The sequence below is a fragment of the Oncorhynchus mykiss genome, chromosome 16 (genome assembly GCF_057628025.1).
Source record: "Oncorhynchus mykiss isolate SJ-2025 chromosome 16, ASM5762802v1, whole genome shotgun sequence".
Taxonomy (NCBI): Eukaryota; Metazoa; Chordata; class Actinopteri; order Salmoniformes; family Salmonidae; genus Oncorhynchus; species Oncorhynchus mykiss.
Genome location: NC_143037.1, coordinates 60,908,169 through 60,929,228, shown reverse-complemented (window position 1 = coordinate 60,929,228; position 21,060 = coordinate 60,908,169). Strand labels below are relative to the sequence as shown.

At 42.7% G+C, this 21,060-nt stretch overlaps 1 protein-coding gene across 1 annotated transcript; it reads right to left on the bottom strand.

The window, feature by feature from the left end:
* Positions 1-1,324: 1,324 nt before the first annotated feature.
* On the bottom strand, positions 1,325-18,273 carry spo11 (SPO11 initiator of meiotic double stranded breaks). The gene is made up of 14 exons (XM_090201619.1): positions 17,965-18,273; positions 14,553-14,581; positions 9,937-10,050; positions 9,039-9,127; positions 8,548-8,614; positions 8,350-8,458; positions 7,935-8,021; positions 7,275-7,311; positions 7,010-7,119; positions 6,815-6,914; positions 6,403-6,440; positions 3,930-4,006; positions 3,304-3,415; positions 1,325-1,782 (listed from the first exon to the last, which is right to left on the bottom strand). The coding sequence occupies exons 1-14, from the start codon at positions 18,271-18,273 to the stop codon at positions 1,663-1,665; spliced, it is 1,398 nt and encodes a 465-aa protein (XP_090057745.1). The 3' UTR covers positions 1,325-1,662.
* Between the last annotated feature and the right edge of the window lie 2,787 nt (positions 18,274-21,060).

Genomic DNA, 21,060 nt, shown 5'->3' with positions numbered 1-21,060 from the left:
CCTCAATCCCAAAGAAATTTGTGGGCAGAACTGAATAAGCGTGTGCGAGCAAGGAGGCCAACAAACCTGACTCCGTTACACCAGCTCTGTCAGGAGGAATGGGCCAAAATTCACCCAAATTGTGGGAAGCTTGTGGAAGGCTACCCAACATGTTTGACCCAAGTTAAACAATTTAAAGGCAATGCTACCAAATACTAATTGAGTGTATGTAAACTTCTGACCCACTGGGAATGTGATGAAAGAAATAAAAGCTGAAATGAATCATTCTCACATTTCACATTCTTAAAATAAAGTGGTGATCCTAACTGCCTAAAACAGGGATTTTTTACTAGGATTAAATGGCATGAATTGTGACAAACTGAGTTTAAATGTATTTGGCTAAGGTGTATGGAAACTTCCGACTTCAACTGTATATGTACACTACCGTTTAAAAGTTTGGGGTCACTTAGAAATGTCCTTGTTTTTGAATGAAAAGCACTTTTTTGTTGATTAAAATAACATCAAATTGATCAGAAAAACAGTGTAGACATTGTTAATGTTGTAAATGACTATTGTAGCTGGAAACAGCTGATTTAAAAAAAAAATGAATATCTACATAGGTGTACAGAGGCCCATTATCAGCAACCATCATTCCTGTGTTCCAATGGCACGTTGTGTTAGCTAATCCAAGTTTATAATTTTAAAAGGCTAATTGATCATTAGAAAACTCTTTTGCAATTATGTTAGCACAGCTGAAAACTTATTCTGATTAGTGGCATTAAAACTGGCCTTTAGACTCGTTGAGTATCTGGAGCATCGGCATTTGTTGGTTCGATTACAGGCTCAAAATGGCCAGAAACAAATAACTTTCTTCTGAAACTCAGTCTATTCTTGTTCTGAGAAATGAAGGCTTTTTCCATGTGAGAAATTGCCAAGATCTACAACTCTGTGTACTACTCCCTTCACAGAACAGAGCAAACTGGCTAGAACACAAATAGAAAGAGGATTGGGGGGCCTCGGTGCACAACTGAGCAAGAGTACATTAGAGTGTCTAATTTGAGAAACAGATGCCTCACAAGTCCTCAACTGGCAGATTCATTAAATAGTACCCGCAAAACACCAGTCTCAATGTGAACAGTGAAAGGTGACTCCGCGGGATGCTGGCCTTCTAGGCAGAGTTGCAAAGAAAAATCCATATCTCAGACTGGCCAATAAAAAGAAAAGATTAAGATGGGAAGAAGAACAATGACACTGGACAGAGGAACTCTGCCTAGAAAGCCAGCATCCCCGAGTCATCTCTTCATTGTTGATGCAAGTAAGCATTTCACTGCTAAACCTGTTATTTATGAACCATGTGACAAGTGACAACAACAAGTGGCAGAAAATTTACATTTTTAGTATCCACAGATACATTACCATCAAGGACACAGTCAATCGGCCACTTAAGGTGGACTGATACTCTAATCTAGAATAATTTAGTAACATTTTTAGGTCATATAATATAATGACCTAAAATAGTCAATAATATAAACATGTGATTTACAATGTTGTATCAGGTCTATGTGACAGACTTAACTGACATATGCACAGACAGACACACTGCAACTGTACCACATCCATACACTCTTGAATCCAGGCAAATCAAATCCCACATCCCACCATCCACAGAGGGGCAGTGTGTGATCATATCCAGCCCCCGTAGCGCAGCTTGTTTGGCAGGTAGACGCGGCTGAGGAAATCAGGGGCTATGGAGGCCAGGGACTGGATCTCAGCTTTCACCTTGCTCCGTTGCATCATTTCCATCTGCAACAAGGACAAAACATGTCTTAAGAGATGTGCAAGAGTAAGATGAGCAAACAGAGTTCATCCTGGACCACCAGGTGTGATCTTATCTACCACAGAACAAAAATATAAATACAACATGTAAAGTGTTGGTCCCATGTTTCATAAGCTGAAATATCTTCTAAAACTTTCTTCACCCTTATCTCTCCTAGACCTTAGTATTGCAATCACCACATTCTTTTGGAGAGATTGGAAACCCAAATTGGTCTACACAGACAAATTCTGGCCTGGTTTAGAACTTATCTGTCGGAAAGATATCAGTTTGTCTCTATAGATGCATTGTCCTCTGACAAATCAACTGTAAATTCCGGTGTTCCTCAAGGCTCCGTTTTAAGACCACTATTGTTTTGACTATATATTTTACCTCTTGGTGATGTCATTCGGAAACATAATGTTAACTTTCACTGCTATGCGGATGACACACAGCTGTACATTTCGATGAAACATGGTGAAGCCCCATAATTGCCCTCCCTGGGAGCCTGTGTTTCAGACATGAGGAAGTGGATGGAGGCAAATGTTCTACTTTTAAACTCAGATAAAACAGAGAAGATAGTTCTAGGTCCCAAGAAACAAAGAGATCTTCTGTTGAATCTGACAATTAAGCTTGATGGTTGGTTGTACAGTCTAAAAAAAAAGTGAAGGACCTCGGCGTTACTGACCCTGATCTCTTTTGACGAACATATCAAGACTGTTTCAAGGACTGCTTTTTTCCATCTACAAAACATTGCAAAAATCAGGAACTTTGTCCAAAAATTAATCCATGCTTTTGTCACTTCGAGGTTAGGCTACTGCAATGCTCTACTTTCCGGGTACACGGACAAAGCACTAAATTAACCTGGCCTTGCTGTCCCCAGTCCACCTAGTTGTGCTGCTGCTCCAGTTTCAACTGTTCTGCCCGCTGCTATCGAACCCTGACCTGTTCACCGGACATGCTACCTTGTCCCAGACCTGCTGTTTTCAACTCTCTAGAGACTGCAGGAGCGGTAGAGATACTCTGAATGATCGGCTATGAAAAGCCAACTGAAATTTACTCCCGAGGTGCTGACTTGTTGCACCCTCTACAACCACTGTGATTATTATTATTTGACCCTGCTGGTCATCTATGAATATTTGAACATTTTGGCCATGTTCTGTTATAATCTCCACCCGGTACAGCCAGAAGAGGACTGGCTACCCCTCATAGCCTGGTTCCTCTAGGTTTCTTCCTAGGTTCAAGCCTTTCTAGGGAGTTTTGCCTAGCCATCGTGCTTCTACACCTGTATTGCTTGCTGTTTGGGGTTTTAGGCCGGGTTTAGGTACAGCACTCTGTGACATCAGCTGATGTAAGAAGGGCTTTATAAATAAATTTGATTGACTGCACACATTATCTTCTTTAACTTTCTTCCCCCTTATCTCTAATAACAGACTGACTGCACACATTCTCCCTTTCCATATTTGTATTGTATGTAAACCACTCATAAAAGGAAGCCCTCCCCTTCTGACCTCTCTCTGCCAGGCAGGTTGGCAGGCCAAGTAGGGTCTCTTCAGCAGGCTGGTCAGTTTATTCTGGTCTCTCTGTGTGAGGGGGATCAGAGCATCCTCAGGTACTCTCAATCTAAAGTACAGAAGGGTTATGATCAGTAAGTTTTCAATTCAGTTAGTTCAAGAGATATTATGAGACATATACAAAAATATCTTAACTGTAAATAGCTTTGGATGATGGTCTTCTGAATGACCATATTAAGATAATTATTATTTCTATGTTGCTACAACTGAAGCAAAGGAAATATCCTGACACAAAGTTACGGCTCTCTCCATTTCTGTCCAAACTGTATAAAATGTGGATGCTTTTGATTATGTACTGTACAGTTAGAGTCTTAGGAGGAGCAGGCTTGCAGACTACAATTAAACTTGACTTATGTCAAAACCCCCTTTTCAGGCTAAGACTGCTCTAGCTGACATATACTTAAAACTCAATATACACTCCAAAACAGCTCCTCATGGACAGAGAAACAAGCAATGGCAACAGCAACAGAAATCAAAACAAACAATCTCCAAATCCCCAGAATATAATCCCAATTAGAGGTAGGGAGGAGGAAGGAGGACGTAGCGAGTGGATGTCTCCAAACCTCTGGAGGTCAGAGGGGAGGAGGCCTAGCCACATAACGCTGGGGACGGTCAAACTGTGGGCCTCAAATGACATGGCCTGAGAGGAAAGATACACACACAGAAACATGTCAATACACAACCAGACAGATCGACAAGTTGACAAACTGTGCATAAAACACACTTATGTGAATACATACAACAATATACAGTGCCTTGCAAAAGTATTCATGCCCCTTGGTCGTTCTTCCTATTTTGTTGCATTACAACCTGTAATTTAAATTGATTTTTATTTGGATTTCATGCAATGGACATACACAAAATAATTCAAACTGGAAGTGAAATGAAAAAAAGAACTTGTTTCAAAAATTATTAAAAAAAAACTAAACGGAAAAGTGGTGCGTGCATATGTATTCACCCTCTTTGCTATGAAGCCCCTAAATAAGATCTGGTGCAAACAATTACCTTCAGAAGTCACATAATTAGTTAAATAAAGTCAACCTGTGTGCAATCTAAGTATCACATGATTTTTCATTATATATATACACACACACCTGTTCTGAAAGGCCCCAGAGTCTGCAACACCACTAAGCAAGGGGCACCACCAAGCAAGCGGCACCATGAAGACCAAGGGGCTCTCCAAACAGGTCAGGAACAAAGTTGTGGAGAAGTACAGATCAGGGTTGGGTTATAAAAAAATATCAGAAACTTTGAACATCCCACGGAGCACCATTAAATCCATTATAAAAAAAATGTAAAGAATATGGCACCACAACAAACCTGCCAAGAGAGGGCCGCCCACCAAAACTCACAGACCAGGCAAAGGGGCATTAATCAGAGAGACAACAAAGGCACCAAAGATAATCCTGAAGGAGATGCAAAGCTCCACAGCGGAGATTGGAGTATCTGTCCACAGGACCACTTTAAGCATTACAATCCACATAGCTGGGCTTTACAGAAGAGTGGACAGAAAAAAAGCCATTGATTAAAGAAAAAAATTAGCAAACACATTTGGTGTTTGCCAAAAGGCATGTGGGAGACTCCCCAAACATATAGAAGAAGGTACTCTGGTCAGATGAGACTAAAATTGAGCTTTTTGGCCATCAAGGAAAACGCTATGTCTGGCGCAAACACAACACCTCTGATCACCCCGAGAACACCACAGTGAAGCATGGTGGTGGCTGTAACGTAATTCAGCCTCCTCTGACGAGGAGTAGTCAAGATCAGACCAATGTGCAGCGTGGTATGTGTCCATGTTAATATTTATTAAATCAACTGAACACTGAATAACAAAACAACAAAGTGAAAGAACAAAACAACAACGAAACAGTCCTGTTTGGGAAAACAACCTAAACACAAAACAATCACCCATTACCAAAATGGGGAAAACAGGCTACCTAAGTATGATTCTCAATCAGAGATAACGATCGACAGCTGCCTCTGATTGAGAACCATACCAGGCCAAACACAGAAATACAACATAGACTACCCACCCCAACTCACGCCCTGACCAACCGAAAACAAAGACATAACAAAGGAACTAAGGTCAGAACGTGACATTGGCAGAATCATGCTGTGGGGATGTTTTTTTATCAGCAGGGACTGGGAAACTGGTCAGAATTGAAGGAATGATGGATGGCGCTAAATACAGGGAAATTATTGAGGGAAACCTGTTTCAGTCTTCCAGAGATTTGAGACTGGGACGGAGGTTCACCTTCCAGCAGGACAATGACGCTAAGCATACTGCTAAAGCAACACTCAAGTGGTTTAACGGGAAACATTTAAATGTCTTGGAATGGCCTAGTCAAAGACCAGGCCTTAATCCAATTGAGAGTCTGTGGTATGACTTAAAGATTGCTGTACACCAGCGGAACCAATCCAACTTGAAGGAGCTGGAGCAGTTTTGCCTTGAAGAATGGGCAAAAATCCCAGTGGCTAGATGTGCCAAGGTTATAGAGACATACACCAAGAGACTTGCAGCTGTAATTGACTTTGGGGGGGGGGGTGAATAGTTATGCACGCTCAAGTTTTCAGTTTTTTTGTTTCACAAGAAAAAATATTTTGCATCTTCAAAGTGGTAGGCATGTTATGTAAATCAAATGATACAACCCCCAAAACATCCATGTTAACTCCAGGTTGTAAGGCAACAAAATAGGAAAAATGCCTAGGGGTGTGAATACTTTTGAAAGCCACTGACATGCATATCGTACATAAAATCACACACACATTCAGACACACAAGTCCACCTGGGGTATAATCATATAAACCAGAAACACACATGATCATAAATGCACTCACACACAAAAACCTCACATAAATGAGATCCCACACAATCACTTTACTTTTACCCTTCATGTCACTTCAAATGCTCAGATATGGTTGACTGCTCCCCCTTTTCAACTTAAAGACCAGAATAATTACATATTTCTTGCACCGAGACACTGCACAAGCCACGTTGGATAATGTACAGAAATACACAGGCATGGCAGGACTCACCACTGATCCGTACTTGTAGATGCACATGATCTCAATGCCTGGGAAAATAAGAGAAAGAGACACGATACAATCACCACCATACCAGAGCAATTATCCTCTGAAATAAGTAGCTAAGGGGACAGAGAACAAAGTAAAGTGTTACACATGCGACTCGCAATGTGATGTGAGGAGAGCGGAGGGGAGCAGAGAGGTACTGTGTGGAGAGGGACAGTCAGTGTCAGTGAGTCCAGGGGCCCCAGTGTGATGATTCCACTGGGCTAGAGCACGCCAACACAATACCCATTCTAACCACCCTGACACATCAGAGAGGCCTGTTGGCTAAGCAGGACACGCAACCCCTGTGTGTGTGTGTGTGTGTGTGTGTGTGTGTGTGTGTGTGTGTTTGATAGGATAAAAGAGTGGAGAGTATTACCGTAAGGGTCAGCATCCACCAGAGCAAATATAGGGATGTGCAGGGTATCCCAAAGCTTTCTCACCATCAGCCTGCTGTTCACATCTGGGACACCTTTACCCTGACACAAACACATAACAGATTTACAATAAGTCACATGATTAACACATTACATTTAAAGCAACAGCTCAAAAGAAAACCATAAGTAGGACATACTGTGATCATGATGCAAGGACATAACTTGGTGCAAAAGTCATAATCGAGCAGTTTCTGGAAGGTAGCGTCCTTCTCCACTATCAAAACAAACTTAGCAGATGACACAATGTCTGGAGAACAGGTCAAGGTGAACACAAACATGACTGATGGACTCTTCCTCACCAATAGATGAGAGTGGGAGGAGTTAGTTAAAAGAGGAAGGAAGTCTTACAAACTCTTTACAATATTGCTGAAATATGAGTTCTGGCATGATTATAAAGGATACTCCTGATTCCACCAACATTAGAAGAGACTGGAGTAGCCTGAGAACACAATTAAGAGACACAATTATCAACATAGCAAATTACTGTTAGCTTTCAAACAACAACAGAACATATAATGAGAAATGAATCTAGCTGTTTGGGTGTCAGTTGATTTATGCAACCCACAAACAGTAGATAGAATACAAGTAAACAGTGAGTTTTTTTGGTTTTCTGAACAATTATTCTATAAACCGAGTGATTAGTTAATTGGTTGACCCTGGAAATTGTGGGCAGAAAGAGGTGAACACAGGATTTATTAAGTTTGGCTGAGACTAGAGACCTCTGTTATGTAATTGAAATGGGAGAGGTTTAGCACTGTTAAACATTCATGGCGAATGATGATACTGTATATTGTAACATTATAGGTATCTAACCCCTGAACAAGGCAGTTAACCCACTGTTCCCCGGGCGCCGAAGACGTGGATGTCGATTAACGTAGCCCCCCACACCTCTCTGATTCAGAAGAGTTGGGTTAAATGCGGAAGACACATTTCAGTTGTACAACTGACTAGGTAACCCCCTGTCCCTTTCCCTGACATTATATGCATATTCAACAGGCATATGACCATACTGTGACGATGCTGAGATGTTGGGGGAATGTATTTAGTGTTAGTGGGATTTACAGTGGAGTTGGAGTGGCAGTCCACCTTGGTGCTGTCCTCCTCCAGGTAACACAGATCACCTGAGATGAAGCCCTTGGACGTAGCTAGCTGGAGACCGTTAATAAACTCACACACACGTGCACACACAAACGACAATGCTTTTGAGTCAAGTTGAATTTCTTGCTCTTTGATCATGGAAATCCTGGAAAATATATACACAGTTGCTTCCTGTACGAGGCAGAAAATAGGCAAAAAATATGAAAATAACTTAGTGCTTTCGTGTGTTAGCCCTGAACTAATCATAACATGTCGTATCAAAAGGTATTTCCAAATGTTTTAGTATGATTCTATTCAATATCAGGCCATTGTTGCCTCCTCTTGAACTGAAATTGTACTCTCACAAACGCACACACACACTCACATACTATATACACACCACATGTAGTCTTCTGCGTGGAACCTTGAGCATGCAGGAAATGTCATCCACAATGGAATCGACAGTCCTCTGTGAACCAAAAAGCTGTGTGTCGTTGTAATAGATGTCCCTATGGAAACAAGAGAACTACTTCTCAAAGTACTGGTGTAAAGGCAAGAAAGTATTTTTTTATGCGTTGGCTATCTGATAAGACATTACCTTTTTGTGGCATATACGTTGCTCTGCACAAGTTTGTAGATGGTGGATAGAACCTTGAGAATGTGCCCTGCATAGAAAACCCAGTTAAACATCTATTATAGGCTACCAGTATATTGTAATATACCAGTACAGTCTAGTCCCCTACGATATCTGATGATAGGTCATTTCATCATCAAAGTAGTTAATTCAGGATTTTCTTTAGGATGGATAATGAAATCCATAGTGAATAACACTGATCCAGGAAAGCTTCTCTGACCCTAATATTTCTGTCTGTCAGCGGCATAAGACATACCATGTCGTTGCAGTTTTTGCAATTAGTTCAAGTAAGCCCAGATAGGATAAGAATGAAAGCCACATGAAGTAGGGCTGATTAAATTCCTTAGAGTAGTTTAAAGTTTGTGAATTTAAATAATGTCACTTTTTCTGTGCACAGCTGAGGGAAGGGGGAAGTGAGAGAGGGGGGGGGGGCAGTGGTGTGTCTTTCTTCTCACCAAATTTAGTGACAGACGAGGAACAGTTGCTCCGAACTGTGGTGACAGAACTTCCTGAAGTCATTTGAAGGCCAACGGCGTTGTCAAAACTCAAAGTTGGGAATGAAGACAAAAAAATTATTAATTATTTACAAAATCTGAACATTTGGTCTCCTATCTTTGATCAGCTTTGTAAAGGAGCCCGCTACCTTTATGATCCTTCCTAGAAGAATCCCAAACCCTGGGGGCTACCTGTGATAGGCCTCCCCCATACCTCGACTGCATTTCCTCTGTGAAACCTTTGCCTCCCTATCTGTGGGATTCTCACATTTGAAAGGGCCGAGCCAGAATGTGCTTTAAGCTGTCAGGAGGTTTGATGTAGACTCAACCAGACAGTTCACTTTGTTCTAAGCATGAAATCTCCACAGCCTGTGCACATTAAAGACCTCCACAAACTGCCAGATTTGTGTGTGTGTTTGTATGTGTAGCTGGTGCTTTTTAAATATTTAATCAAACTGACACCTATTCAGTCAGGAAGTTATTTCAGCTTCAAGGATTACGGTTCAAAACTTTAGGTGATTCTATTGACACAATTTCTACCCCACAAATCCCTTTGGACTTCTTAGCTCTCTTACACATTCAGATATAATGAGAGAACAAAGAACTAAAGGATTTTCTCCAAATGCATTTAACAGCAATTTAGACCAGTTGCAGGACCTGATTTATCAAATTGAGTGCAAAGTTCAGTTTACACAACATGACCACTTATTTCAAATGTAACGTTACTGGGTTATACTGTATTTACATAACATAAATAAGACATCTGTTGTACAGATTTACATGTTTATCTTGCTAAAGGTCAAACAGAGTGAGTATGGCCCAAAAGCTAGACATTATAGTAACAAAGTGAGTGGCTTACCTTACATTGGCCCAGCTGGATCGGTTGGGTAGGACCAAAACTGGAGCTTCATCTTTGGACAGACTGGTGACTATCTCTAGAATCACCTTTTCAATGAGGATTAAAACTTCCTGGCTGAACATAAGAAATGACCAAATAAACCTTGGTGATAGGTCTAATTAGTAGTAGCCAGTAACTAATGGGAAAATCGGTGGACCACAAATTCAAAACTGATTCAAACAATCCTATCATTTTTTCATAAGCATAAAATGTATCCTTTAAAGTTTCAACTCAATTATGAAAATAAAGACTAAGGCATAGTAAAAACTACAAGCACTAACGTTAGGCAAGTCAGTTAGGAACAACTTGTTATTTACAAACACGCCCCAGTGGGTTAATTGCCTTGTTCAGAAGGACAGATTTTTACCTTGTCAACTCGGGGATTCGATCCAGCAACCTTTTGATTACTGGCTCAACGCTCTAACCACTATTCTTGATATTGTCTAGATTATAATAAGATATTTATATGTAACCTAATAGCCTAGGCTATGTGCTCTGGCCCACACCAGCCTTATCAAACTGTGCTGTAGATAGACCTAGCCTAGGCAAGGATATCACATCCGCAAGGACTGTCTGTGAATCACACGGTGTAGAAAGAAAAATAGGCCTACCTGCTGACTTCCCCATGGCTGTGTTGAGGTTCCATCATCATATCAACATTTTCCAACAACTCAAGGCCGAAATTGTCAATTTCAACGAATTGTTCAGACATGTTTGATTCCATTCTTGTGGAGGGACTTACAACGGAATTACATTAATATGAATAGGACGTCCGTACAAGTATATGTTTACCGAGAGCAAACTCGCGCGTGGAATAATGTTGTTTGGCGCGAAATCAAATCCACACACAAGGGGTGTGTTTGTAAATTCAATCTAGAGTGCCAGAGTGAGATCGGAGTGCGCCCTGGGCGTTCGTAAATTCAGAGCATTGTCAGATTGTCCATTCATAAATTCAGAGCGTTTCGCTCTCGGGGCGTTCCGAGCGCACACTGGACGGTCTGGCCAGTGAGTAGGGTTGATCCGAGCGTTCTGAACCACAACGACAGTCATGCACTCAAGCTAACTGGCTAATGTTGGCTAGCTTGCTAGCTACTTCCAGACACGAACGAGAGAACACCTCACTCGCCAGAGCGAATTTACGAGCGCACCCAAGATTGGCGGGGTCTGTGAGCTGCTCAAAGACTACACACAAAGACATGTTCAGAGAGTAGGCTAAATATAATGATAACTAACCCCCTTTCGTAGCATGTGTGGTAAAATGTGTCAGTACTCAGTATGCCTACAATGTTCAACAGTTAAGAGTAAGATTATACTGGTGCACCAGGCTATGGCCCGCAGTCAAGTGATCATTTAGATTTTTTAAAAAAAACCAGCCTCCTATTAATTTTTTACTCTGTATAACCCTAAAGCTAGGGCCAAAATGCATTGGTTTTACTTTTCAAAATAAAGAATCACTTATATGATCATCAACTTCCACTGTCCTCCAAGAGTTGAACGTCCTATACACTTCTTTTTGCTCATCAATTTATTCATGCAACTTGGTTGGAGACCAAAGAGAGCGAACGAGGTAGCAGCAGTCTTCCCTTCCGTGGAGTGAGTAACCTAAATGCACCCTTTTGTTCTTATGGTAGGGTAAAGTGGAACAATGTCCAATTGCTGACACAAAACAGCTATGTTTGGTAAAAAATTTGGTAGCCTATGTGGATGATGGTCATGCTTAGGGAAACAAACTATGAAGGGAAATAAGTGGCTATAGTTGACACTTTCTTTGTTGATTAAAGCTGCAATATGTAACATTTTGGGCGACCCCACCAAATTCACATAGAAATGTGAGTTATAGATCTGTCATTCTCATTGAAGCAAGTCTAAGAAGCGTTACATATGTTCTATGTCCGCTATTTCTATGCTTCCCATTCTTAAGTTACATTTTTTTCGTCACAGCTGTTTAGATCGTACAATGATTCTATACACTGTACACTGAGTATACAAAACATTAGGAACACCTTGTTTTCAATCCAGGTGAAAGCTATGATCCTTTATTGATGTCACCTGTTAAATCCACTTCAATCAGTTTAGATGAAGGGGACAAGACAAGTTAGAGAATGATTTTTAGGCCTTGAGAAAATGTAGATATTAATTGTTTATGTGTGCCATTCACAGGGTGAATGGGCAAGACAAAAGATTTTAGTGCCTTTGAACCTGTTATGGTAGTAGATGCCAGGTGCACCGGTTTGAGTGTGTCAAGAACTGCAACGCTGCTGGGTTTTTCACGTTCAACAGTTTCCCATGTGTATCAAGAATGGTCCAGCACTCGAAGGACATCCAGCCAACTGTGGGAAGCATTGGAGTCAACATGGGCCAGCATCCCTGTGGAACACTTTTGACACCTTGTAGAGTACATGTCCCGAAGAATTGAGGCTCAATTTTAGGAAGGTGTTGATATTAGATATTATGTTGAACAACCCCGATAATAAGCTGCTGTAGTAGCCTAGGTGTACGTTGATGATATTTTGATTTGTAATTTTCCCAGTGAGTGTGTGCGCCAGTTAGCACTTCATTGCGCCCCACTAGACCTCATTAGCACCTCCAGTTGCATTTTGCTGATAACTGGGAGTTTAATGGGGGCCTGACATGAGGCCTGCTGCAAATTGACCAATAATCCTTCCTTTCTGTGTGTGTGTGTGTGTGTGTGTGTGTGTGTGTGTGTGTGTGTGTGTGTGTGTGTGTGTGTGTGTGTGTGTGTGTGTGTGTGTGTGTGTTATTACAGTGTGTGGGCAGATGCAAATCATAGGCTAATCTAGTCTGACTGAAATTGAGAAATTGAGGACTTTGATTTTGGCATATGCTTGTGCTAAATTGTGCATGTGTTATCCATAATTTATTTATGCTTGCCTTTGTGTATGTTAAGGCTGTGCAGCAGAAGCACATACACTCTAAACAGCTGTCTTGGAGTAAGTGAACATGTGTGTTTTCTGTGAAACACGAAGCGACAGCAGTGCCTGACAGATCAGGAAATGGCTGTAATTTTCTGTGACTGCTTTCCATTGGGAGTGTGTTAGAAGGGATGTGTGTGTGTGTGTCGCTCTATACTGTGCCATCGCTTCACCAGCAGCAGACTGCATGCACTCCACACCAAGACCCTCCAAACATTTTTTGGTACCTCTGTGACCCCAACAGCGAATCCCCCCTGAGCCTCAAATTCTTTCCTTCCTTCCTCACAACACCATAGGGCTGAGTGGGGGAAGCTTTAATCTCTCACTAAACAGAGAGCCTCACACCCCTAACTTTCTCTCTCTCTGTCTGTCTGTCTGTCTGTCTGTCTGTCTGTCTGTCTGTCTGTCTGTCTGTCTGTCTGTCTGTCTGTCTGTCTGTCTGCAGCTAAAATGTGCTAATATTTGCCTAGGGCCATTCCCTTCATCTGGCAACCAATTAGAGGCATGAAATCCATGTCACTGTATTGTTACCGCAGGTAATCTGTTCTAGATGTGGGAGCCAGGAAGGGAAGAGGTCTCTGACCCTGAAAGTCTCCCAACGTGCTGCTTTAGCAGAGGTCTCTACCTTTCACTCCTGGGGGCCTGTGACAACCTGCTTCCGCAATATTGGCTCTTAATCGCTAAGTAATTGCTATCTCTAGGTGACAAGCAACCACCCCTCACCCGCCCGCCCTAAAAAAACTAAATCTGTGAAAGCCTACAAGATGTGGGGGTCCTCTTTTCTCCCCCTAGTCCAGAGAAGCAGGGACCCCCACTGGTTCCTTTGGCGAGAAATTTGTGTTGAGTGTGAGGCCTTAACCTGAGGAGACAGTGAGTGCAGTGAGTCATGTGCTCGTCACAGGAGGAGTGTTTGTATTGGGCGAAGGGGGGGGGGGGGGGGGGGGGGGTTGTAAGGTTAGAGGAAAGGGAGACAAGGGAGGGAGGGGGCTGCACTCAGTGCAGGTGAGGGGGATTAGCTGAAGTTAGTCCAAAGAAACCAAATACAGATCTGTCAGCCTAATCCCCACAAATAGAAAACAGAGCTGCCTCAACGGACCCAACAACCAGCCAACACCCCCACTCAATCCCCCCGTCCACCTCTCTCTCTAACCTCTCCTCCTCTGCTCCTCTAACCCTGTTTCTCATCAGCTTTTGGCCCGGGCCAGTGAGACCAGTCTGGCTGAGTTGCTGCTCCACTAATGGGGCCTCAGACCAGCACCTCTTAACAGGAGGTGACTGATCGCTGATCACCCAGGGCTTTGATTGACAGCCCAGCACAGGCTTACAGAGTGACGATAACAAGGACCCACTCACCATAGAGCCGGACGGGCCATTATTAACCCCTTGCACCCTGATATGGAAACACTGATGAGTGTGGGGTAAAGAGGGGAGAGAACAGCGTATCGGCAGGCCTATTCAATGCGCTGATGACAACAGAGTGACAGAGTAGGTAGGTGATAGTATCCTGTGGTGAATAAGCTTTAACTCTGTGTGGTGGGTGCATTAGGGGCACAGCTTAAGTAAATGCTATCTGTGCCTGTCAACAGCAGCAAACATAACTGATTATGCAGAGCTGCTGAGTGCTATGAATCAGAGCCAGACTACTGTGGTGTTCCTGCGTCTCTGTCTGCAGACTGAAACACAGACGGGGTGAGAAGAGACACAGGATACAGGGGAAAGCAGGTACTGAATGACAGGAAAGAGAACTACAGGTGCAGGATTTCAAATGAGCTGATCATCATCACCAGGAAATGAGCATGTGCCATTTGGAGAGATGTCTCGACTCTCTCTTTTGTTACAGTAACGCTGAGCGAAACCACAAAGGGAATGGAAAACACAAAAGACAAGTTTAAAGCAGTTTTTTTTCTTTTTCTTTTTTCTCCCCCTTGCTCTCTCTCCAGCCATCTCACAGCGGTGTCTCATATGTTCCTGAGGTCCCTGGAAGTGTCTGACACCAGAAGGGGAAAATGTCATTCCCACAGCCCCACCTGGTCGCTGTGTTTTAACAGGCTGGTGCACCGTGTAGCGCACAGAGTGGGGCTGTGCCGAGAATGTAGACGGACAAAAACGGGAGAGAAAAATGTCAGTTTACCCCAAAAGCAGGTTTTACTGTACCCTCTACAGGGCCACTTGGCTGGACCCCACCCCTTCAAAGGTGTGCCGCCTGGCGCTCTCCGAGGCAACACGCAAAATAAATATTAATCTGACCTTTGACCTCTCCTCTGCGCAGTTAAAGAGAGAGGGGTGGGGGGTGAGGGGGGTGGAGAGAGCACCGACTCTCAGCACCGAAAAAAAGAAGAGTGATCAGATGAGGGGTGAGGCTGTGAGGGTGAGGGTGAGGGTGTGAGGGGTGAGGGTGTGAGTATGTGTTTGTGAGAGACATAGTGTGTTTGTTTGTATGTGAGAGAACGCATCTCTGTGTGTGTGTGCGAGAGAGTGTGTGTGTGTTTGAGGAACACGAGTGTGTGTGTGAGTGTCTCTCAGAGGCTGCTGTCAGGCTTCAACCTGCATGAGACAGGAGTTGTGTGTTTGTGCAGGCAGGCATAGATCAGTGGGAGATGGTTTTTTTCAATGTCTGGATGTTTGTGTGAGCCTGTGCGTGTTTGTGTTGTTTGGTAAATTATCTGTGCTTGAGGGCAAGGTTTTGAGTGAGAGCTATCTTAGCCTATTACGGATTGAAGAGAAAAAGCCTGGTTTGAAATATAGTTTACAAACATATAGTGGGGGACAGTGGGACAAACAAAATCAAATTGAAAGTCAGACTTCCTCACTGTAATTGCATCAGAACGTATAAAGGGCTTCAACCTCAGGAGGCTGAAGAAATTTGGCTCGTCACCAAAAGCACTCATAAACTTCTACAGATGCACAATCGAGAGCATCCTGTCGGGCTGTATCACCGCCTGGTACGGCAACTGCTCCGCCCACAACCGTAAGGCTCTCCAGAGGGTAGTGAGGTCTGCACAACGCATCACCGGGGGCAAACTACCTGCCCTCCAGGACACCTACACCACCCGATGTCACAGGAAGGCCATAAAGATCATCAAGGACAACAACCACCCGAGCCACTGCCTGTTCACCCCGCTATCATCCAGAAGGCGAGGTCAGTACAGGTGCATCAAAGCAGGGACCGAGAGACTGAAAAACAGCTTCTATCTCAAGGCCATCAGACTGTTAAACAGCCACCACTAACATTGAGTGGCTGCTGCCAACACACTGACTCAACTCCAGACACTTTAATAATGGAAATTGATGGGAAATGATGTAAAATATATCACTAGCCACTTTAAACAATGCTACCTAATATAATGTTTACATACCCTACATTATTCATCTCATATGTATACGTATATACTGTACTCTATATCATCTACTGCATCTTTATGCAATACATGTATCACTAGCCACTTTAACTATGCCACTTTGTTTACATACTCATCTCATATGTATATACTGTACTCAATACCATCTACTGTATCTTGCCTATGCCGCTCTGTACCATCACTCATTCATACATCTTTATGTACATATTCTTTATCCCCATACACTTGTGTCTGTCTATAAGGTAGTAGTTTTGGAATTGTTAGCTAGATTACTTGTTGGTTATTACTGCATTGTCGGAACTAGAAGCACAAGCATTTCGCTACACTCGCATTAACATCTGCTAACCATGTGTATGTGACAAATAACATTTGATTTGATTTGATTTGGGTATGGTACATTAAAAAAGGCCCCCAGTGTCCGGTCTGGAGCGTGAAGTCGGCTAGTGTGTTGCAACCTAGAGGTGCCAAAAGCCCTGGCCTGTCCTAGAAAGCCTAAGTAAATTCCGATCAACACAAACATTTAGATGGCTGTTTTGGGCTTTAAAATGTGTTTATTATGATTAACTTTGATCCCCACAGTAAATTATTTTAATGTTCGATACAAATTGAGATATTTATTTGATCCATTCTGACAAATTTTTGTCGTCACACAGGACCACGTGCTGACATAGACCAATCACAGACCGGCAGGCTACGAGGAGGCTCCCTCTTTGCACATGCACCTAAAGGGGGTGTGGTGTGCTATTTGGTATTTATTAGGATCCCCATTAGCCCCAGCAAAAGCGTCAGCTACTCTTCCTGGGGTGCACATGAAACATGACATAATACAGAACATTATTAGACAAGGACTTAAATACATACATTTAAAACGTCACACATAGCCTACCCAGATGAGAGCATGGAGTCAACAAGCCTGTCAAGTAGAGATGGAGGGGCTGACCAATGTCATGTAGCAGCGTTGAGTTGACTCTCTCAGGCACGATGAAAACGACTACAACGGCCAGGATCCTTTGCTAGTTACGGACACTTTCACCATGATCCGTAGACAATTTTTTGGTGCCATTCAGCCCCATTCAGGAATATGGCACGCTTCAAATTAAAATATTTCCGGCCTTCCATAGGAATAGGTGGATGACGTCAGCACTATCTACTGGTTTTAATGGCTATGCAATAAGAACATAGTTTTTTTCTCTTTCTCAAGTACAGCTCGGTTGTTCAGAGTGCTAATGATAGTAGGTTGGCACATCGTCCTCCATTTCCGCCACTGATTGGTCTACTACACCCTAGGGCCCCCAGTGTGTGTGCATGTGTGTGTGTGTGTGTGTGTGTGTGTGTGTGTGTGTGTGTGTGTGTGTGTGTATCTGCTCCCAGTAGTGGCTTTCACACAGCTACACACTGACTGTATGGTAGGATAGAGGGAGGAGGACAACTAAGAGGCTGTCCTCTTGTCATATTGACTAGAGCATTGTGTAAGATTTCAGGTGTTGCCTGAAATGTCCGTGTGTGTGTGTGTGTGTGTGTGTCTCGCGTCTGTGTACATGATTGTGTGCCTTGTCTGATAACGCAGTGTTTGATTGTGTGTGATAATTGTTTAGTGTGTATATTACATATACATAATGTGTGTGTGTGTGTGTGACAGTGAAGAGGCAGAAAGCTCAAACCCTCTTTGTATTTTTTAGCCCCTCAGTGCAGCTCACACAGCCTGGGCTCAGCCTGAGACCACTGTTTACTGTGACCGTCAACAGGGCCATAGAGGCCCAAACAAAGGGGGGTCTGTTCGGAGTGTCCTGCCCCAGAGTGGCAGCGCCTCTCTGGGCAATGACTGAGGCCAGGGCTGGGAGGCTAGAGAACTGAGGGGGAGCTGGAGGGCTAGGAGGAGGAGGGGCTGGAAGGCTAGAGAGCTGGAGGGCTGGGGAGCGAGAGCGGCTGCGGAGCAAGGGGGGCTGGAGGGCTGTGGACCTGGGGGCCAAGGGGGCCCCAGCTTGCAGTATAAAGCCAGAGAGCATGGTTCTAACTGAAACCAAGTCCCTTTCATGTCCTCTGTCTGAAACCGCCGTACTGTAAACACCTGCGGCCATAAGCTGAATCTGAGGGACCGGTTAGCAGTGTTTATATGGTACAAACTACTGTTGAAAGACCATTTAAATCGCAATAGAGTGACTTGTGGATACACACATGGAGTGAATGGTGGCAGGCACAGAGCACAGGGCAAGCTCTCAGACAAACCGCACTGCATTGTCATCGAAAAAAGGGGAGTGGGGCTGTAATGAAATGGAGACAAAGCATATTAAGTGGGCAGGGAGGTGGGCTCAGCCTGTAACTACCTCTAGCCATGCTCTCGCTCTTGGGTCCTTCTCCTTCTTACTGTCAATTAAAGCTCAGAATCAGAGACTGTATGTCCTGTTCTACCTCGCTGTGCCATTGAAGTCTAATTTGACTGTCAAAAAATTACCTGGCAATCTGTGGCTCGAAAACATCTCAACCTTACAGAGCCACTAAAACGAGTCTCTCTGTGAAGCTAAAAGTGTACCGTTACACTCCGAGGAGGAGCCCGTTGAACATGAATTGGTCATTTACGGTGGAAGGGGCCATCTGAAAGCCCCTCTCCCTGCCAAGGCCAGAACGGAGCGCACAAGAGGGTCAGGGATGTTCCATTAATATGTGGTGTTTAAGAGGTGCTGGGGCCAGGGTGGCATATGGAAGGGGTGAAACAGCTACCAAACATCTGCACCCCGTCCCCTCCAACCCTGGCCTGCTCTTTGTCTGGCGCTCATATTGCCTCATAATTAAACAATCACTCAGAGGGCATGGGCATTTGTGTGTGTGTGTGTGTATGTGTGTGTGTTTGTGTGTGTGTGTGTGTGTGTGTGTGTGTGTGTGTGTGTGTGTGTGTGTGTGTGTGTGTGTGTAATTTGTTTCCCCTGCTCTACTTGTCTCATCCTACCTCACAGAGCTTGTCTGACTGAATGTTGTGATGGTTAAGTTGTCTGACTGAATGTTGTAATGGTAATGGTGAAATTGTCTGATTGAATATTGTGATTTTAAACTTGTCTGACTGAATATTGCGATGGTAATGTTGTCTGACTGAATATTGCGATGGTAATGTTATCTGACTGAATGTTGTGATGGTAAAGATGTCTGACTGAATATTGCGATGGTAATGTTGTCTGACTGAATGTTGTTATGGTAAAGTTGTCTGACTGAATATTGTGATGGTAATGTTGTCTGACTGAATGTTTTGATGGTAAAATTGTCTGACTGAATATTGTGATGGTAAAGCTGTCTGACTGAATGAATGTTGTGATTATAAAGTTGTCTGACTGAATGAATGTTGTGATGGTAATGTTGTCTGACTGAATATTGTGATGGTAATGTTGTCTGACTGAATTAATGTTGTCAGACTGAATATTGTGATGGTAAACTTCTCTGACTGAATATTGTGATGGTATGTTGTCTGACTGAATATTGTGATGGTAATGTTGTCTGACTGAATGTTGTCTGACTGAATATTGTCATGGTAAAGTTGTCTGACTGAATGAAGGTTGTGATGGAAAAATTGTCTACCTGAATGTTGTGATAGTAAAGTTGTCTGATTGAATAAAGTGATGGTAAACTTCTCTGACTAAATATTGTGATGGTAATGTCGTCTGACTGAATGTTGTGATGCTAAAGCTGTCTGACTGAATGAATGTTGTGATGGTAAAGTTGTCTGACTTAATGAATGTTGTGATGGTAAAGTTGTCTGACTGAATGAATGTTGTGATGTAATGTTGTCTGACTGAATATTGTGATGGTAAAGTTGTCTGACTGAATATTGTGATGGTAAAGCTGTCTGACTGAATGAATGTTGTGATGTAAAGTTGTCTGACTTAATTAATGTTGTGATGGTAAAGTTGTCTGACTGAATGAATGTTGTGATGTAATGTTGTCTGACTGAATATTGTGATGGTAATGTTGTCTGACTGAATGAATGTTGTGATGGTAATGTTGTCTGACGGAATATTGTGATAGTAAGTTGTCTGGCTGAATATTGTGATGGTAATGTTGTCTGACTGAATATTGTCATGGTAAAGTTGTCTAAATATTGTGATAGTAAAGCTGTCTGACTGAATGAATATTGTGATGGTAAAGTTGTCTGACTGAATGAATGTTGTGATGGTAATGTTGTCTGACTAAATATTGTGATGGTAATGTTGTCTGACTGAATATTGTGAAGGTAAACTTGTCTGACTGAATATTGTGATGGTAATGTTGTCTACCTGAATATTGTGAAGGTAAACTGTCTGACTGAATATTGTGATGGTAAAGTTTTCTGACTGAATGTTGTGATAGTAAATGTGAGTGAATGCTGTGATAGTAAAGTTATCTGATTGAATGTTTTGATGGTAAAATTGTCTGACTGAATATGGTGATGGTAAAGCTGTCTGACTTAATGAATGTTGTGATGGTAAAGTTGTCTGACTGACTGAATGTTGTGATGGTAATGTTGTCTGACTGAATGAATGTTGTGATGGTAATGTTGTCTGATTGAATGTTGTCTGACTGAATATTGTGATGTAAAGTTGTCCGACTGAATGTTGTGATGGTAAAGTTGACTGAATGTTGTGATGGTAAAGTTGTCTGACTGAAGGTTGTGATGGTAAAGTTGTCTGACTTATTAGGGAGACGGTAAATTTGTCTGACGAAATGTTGTGATGGTGAAGTTTTCTGACTGAATAATGTGACGGTATTGTTGTCTGACTGAATATTGTCATGGTAAAGTTGTATGACTGAATGTTGTGATGATAACGTAG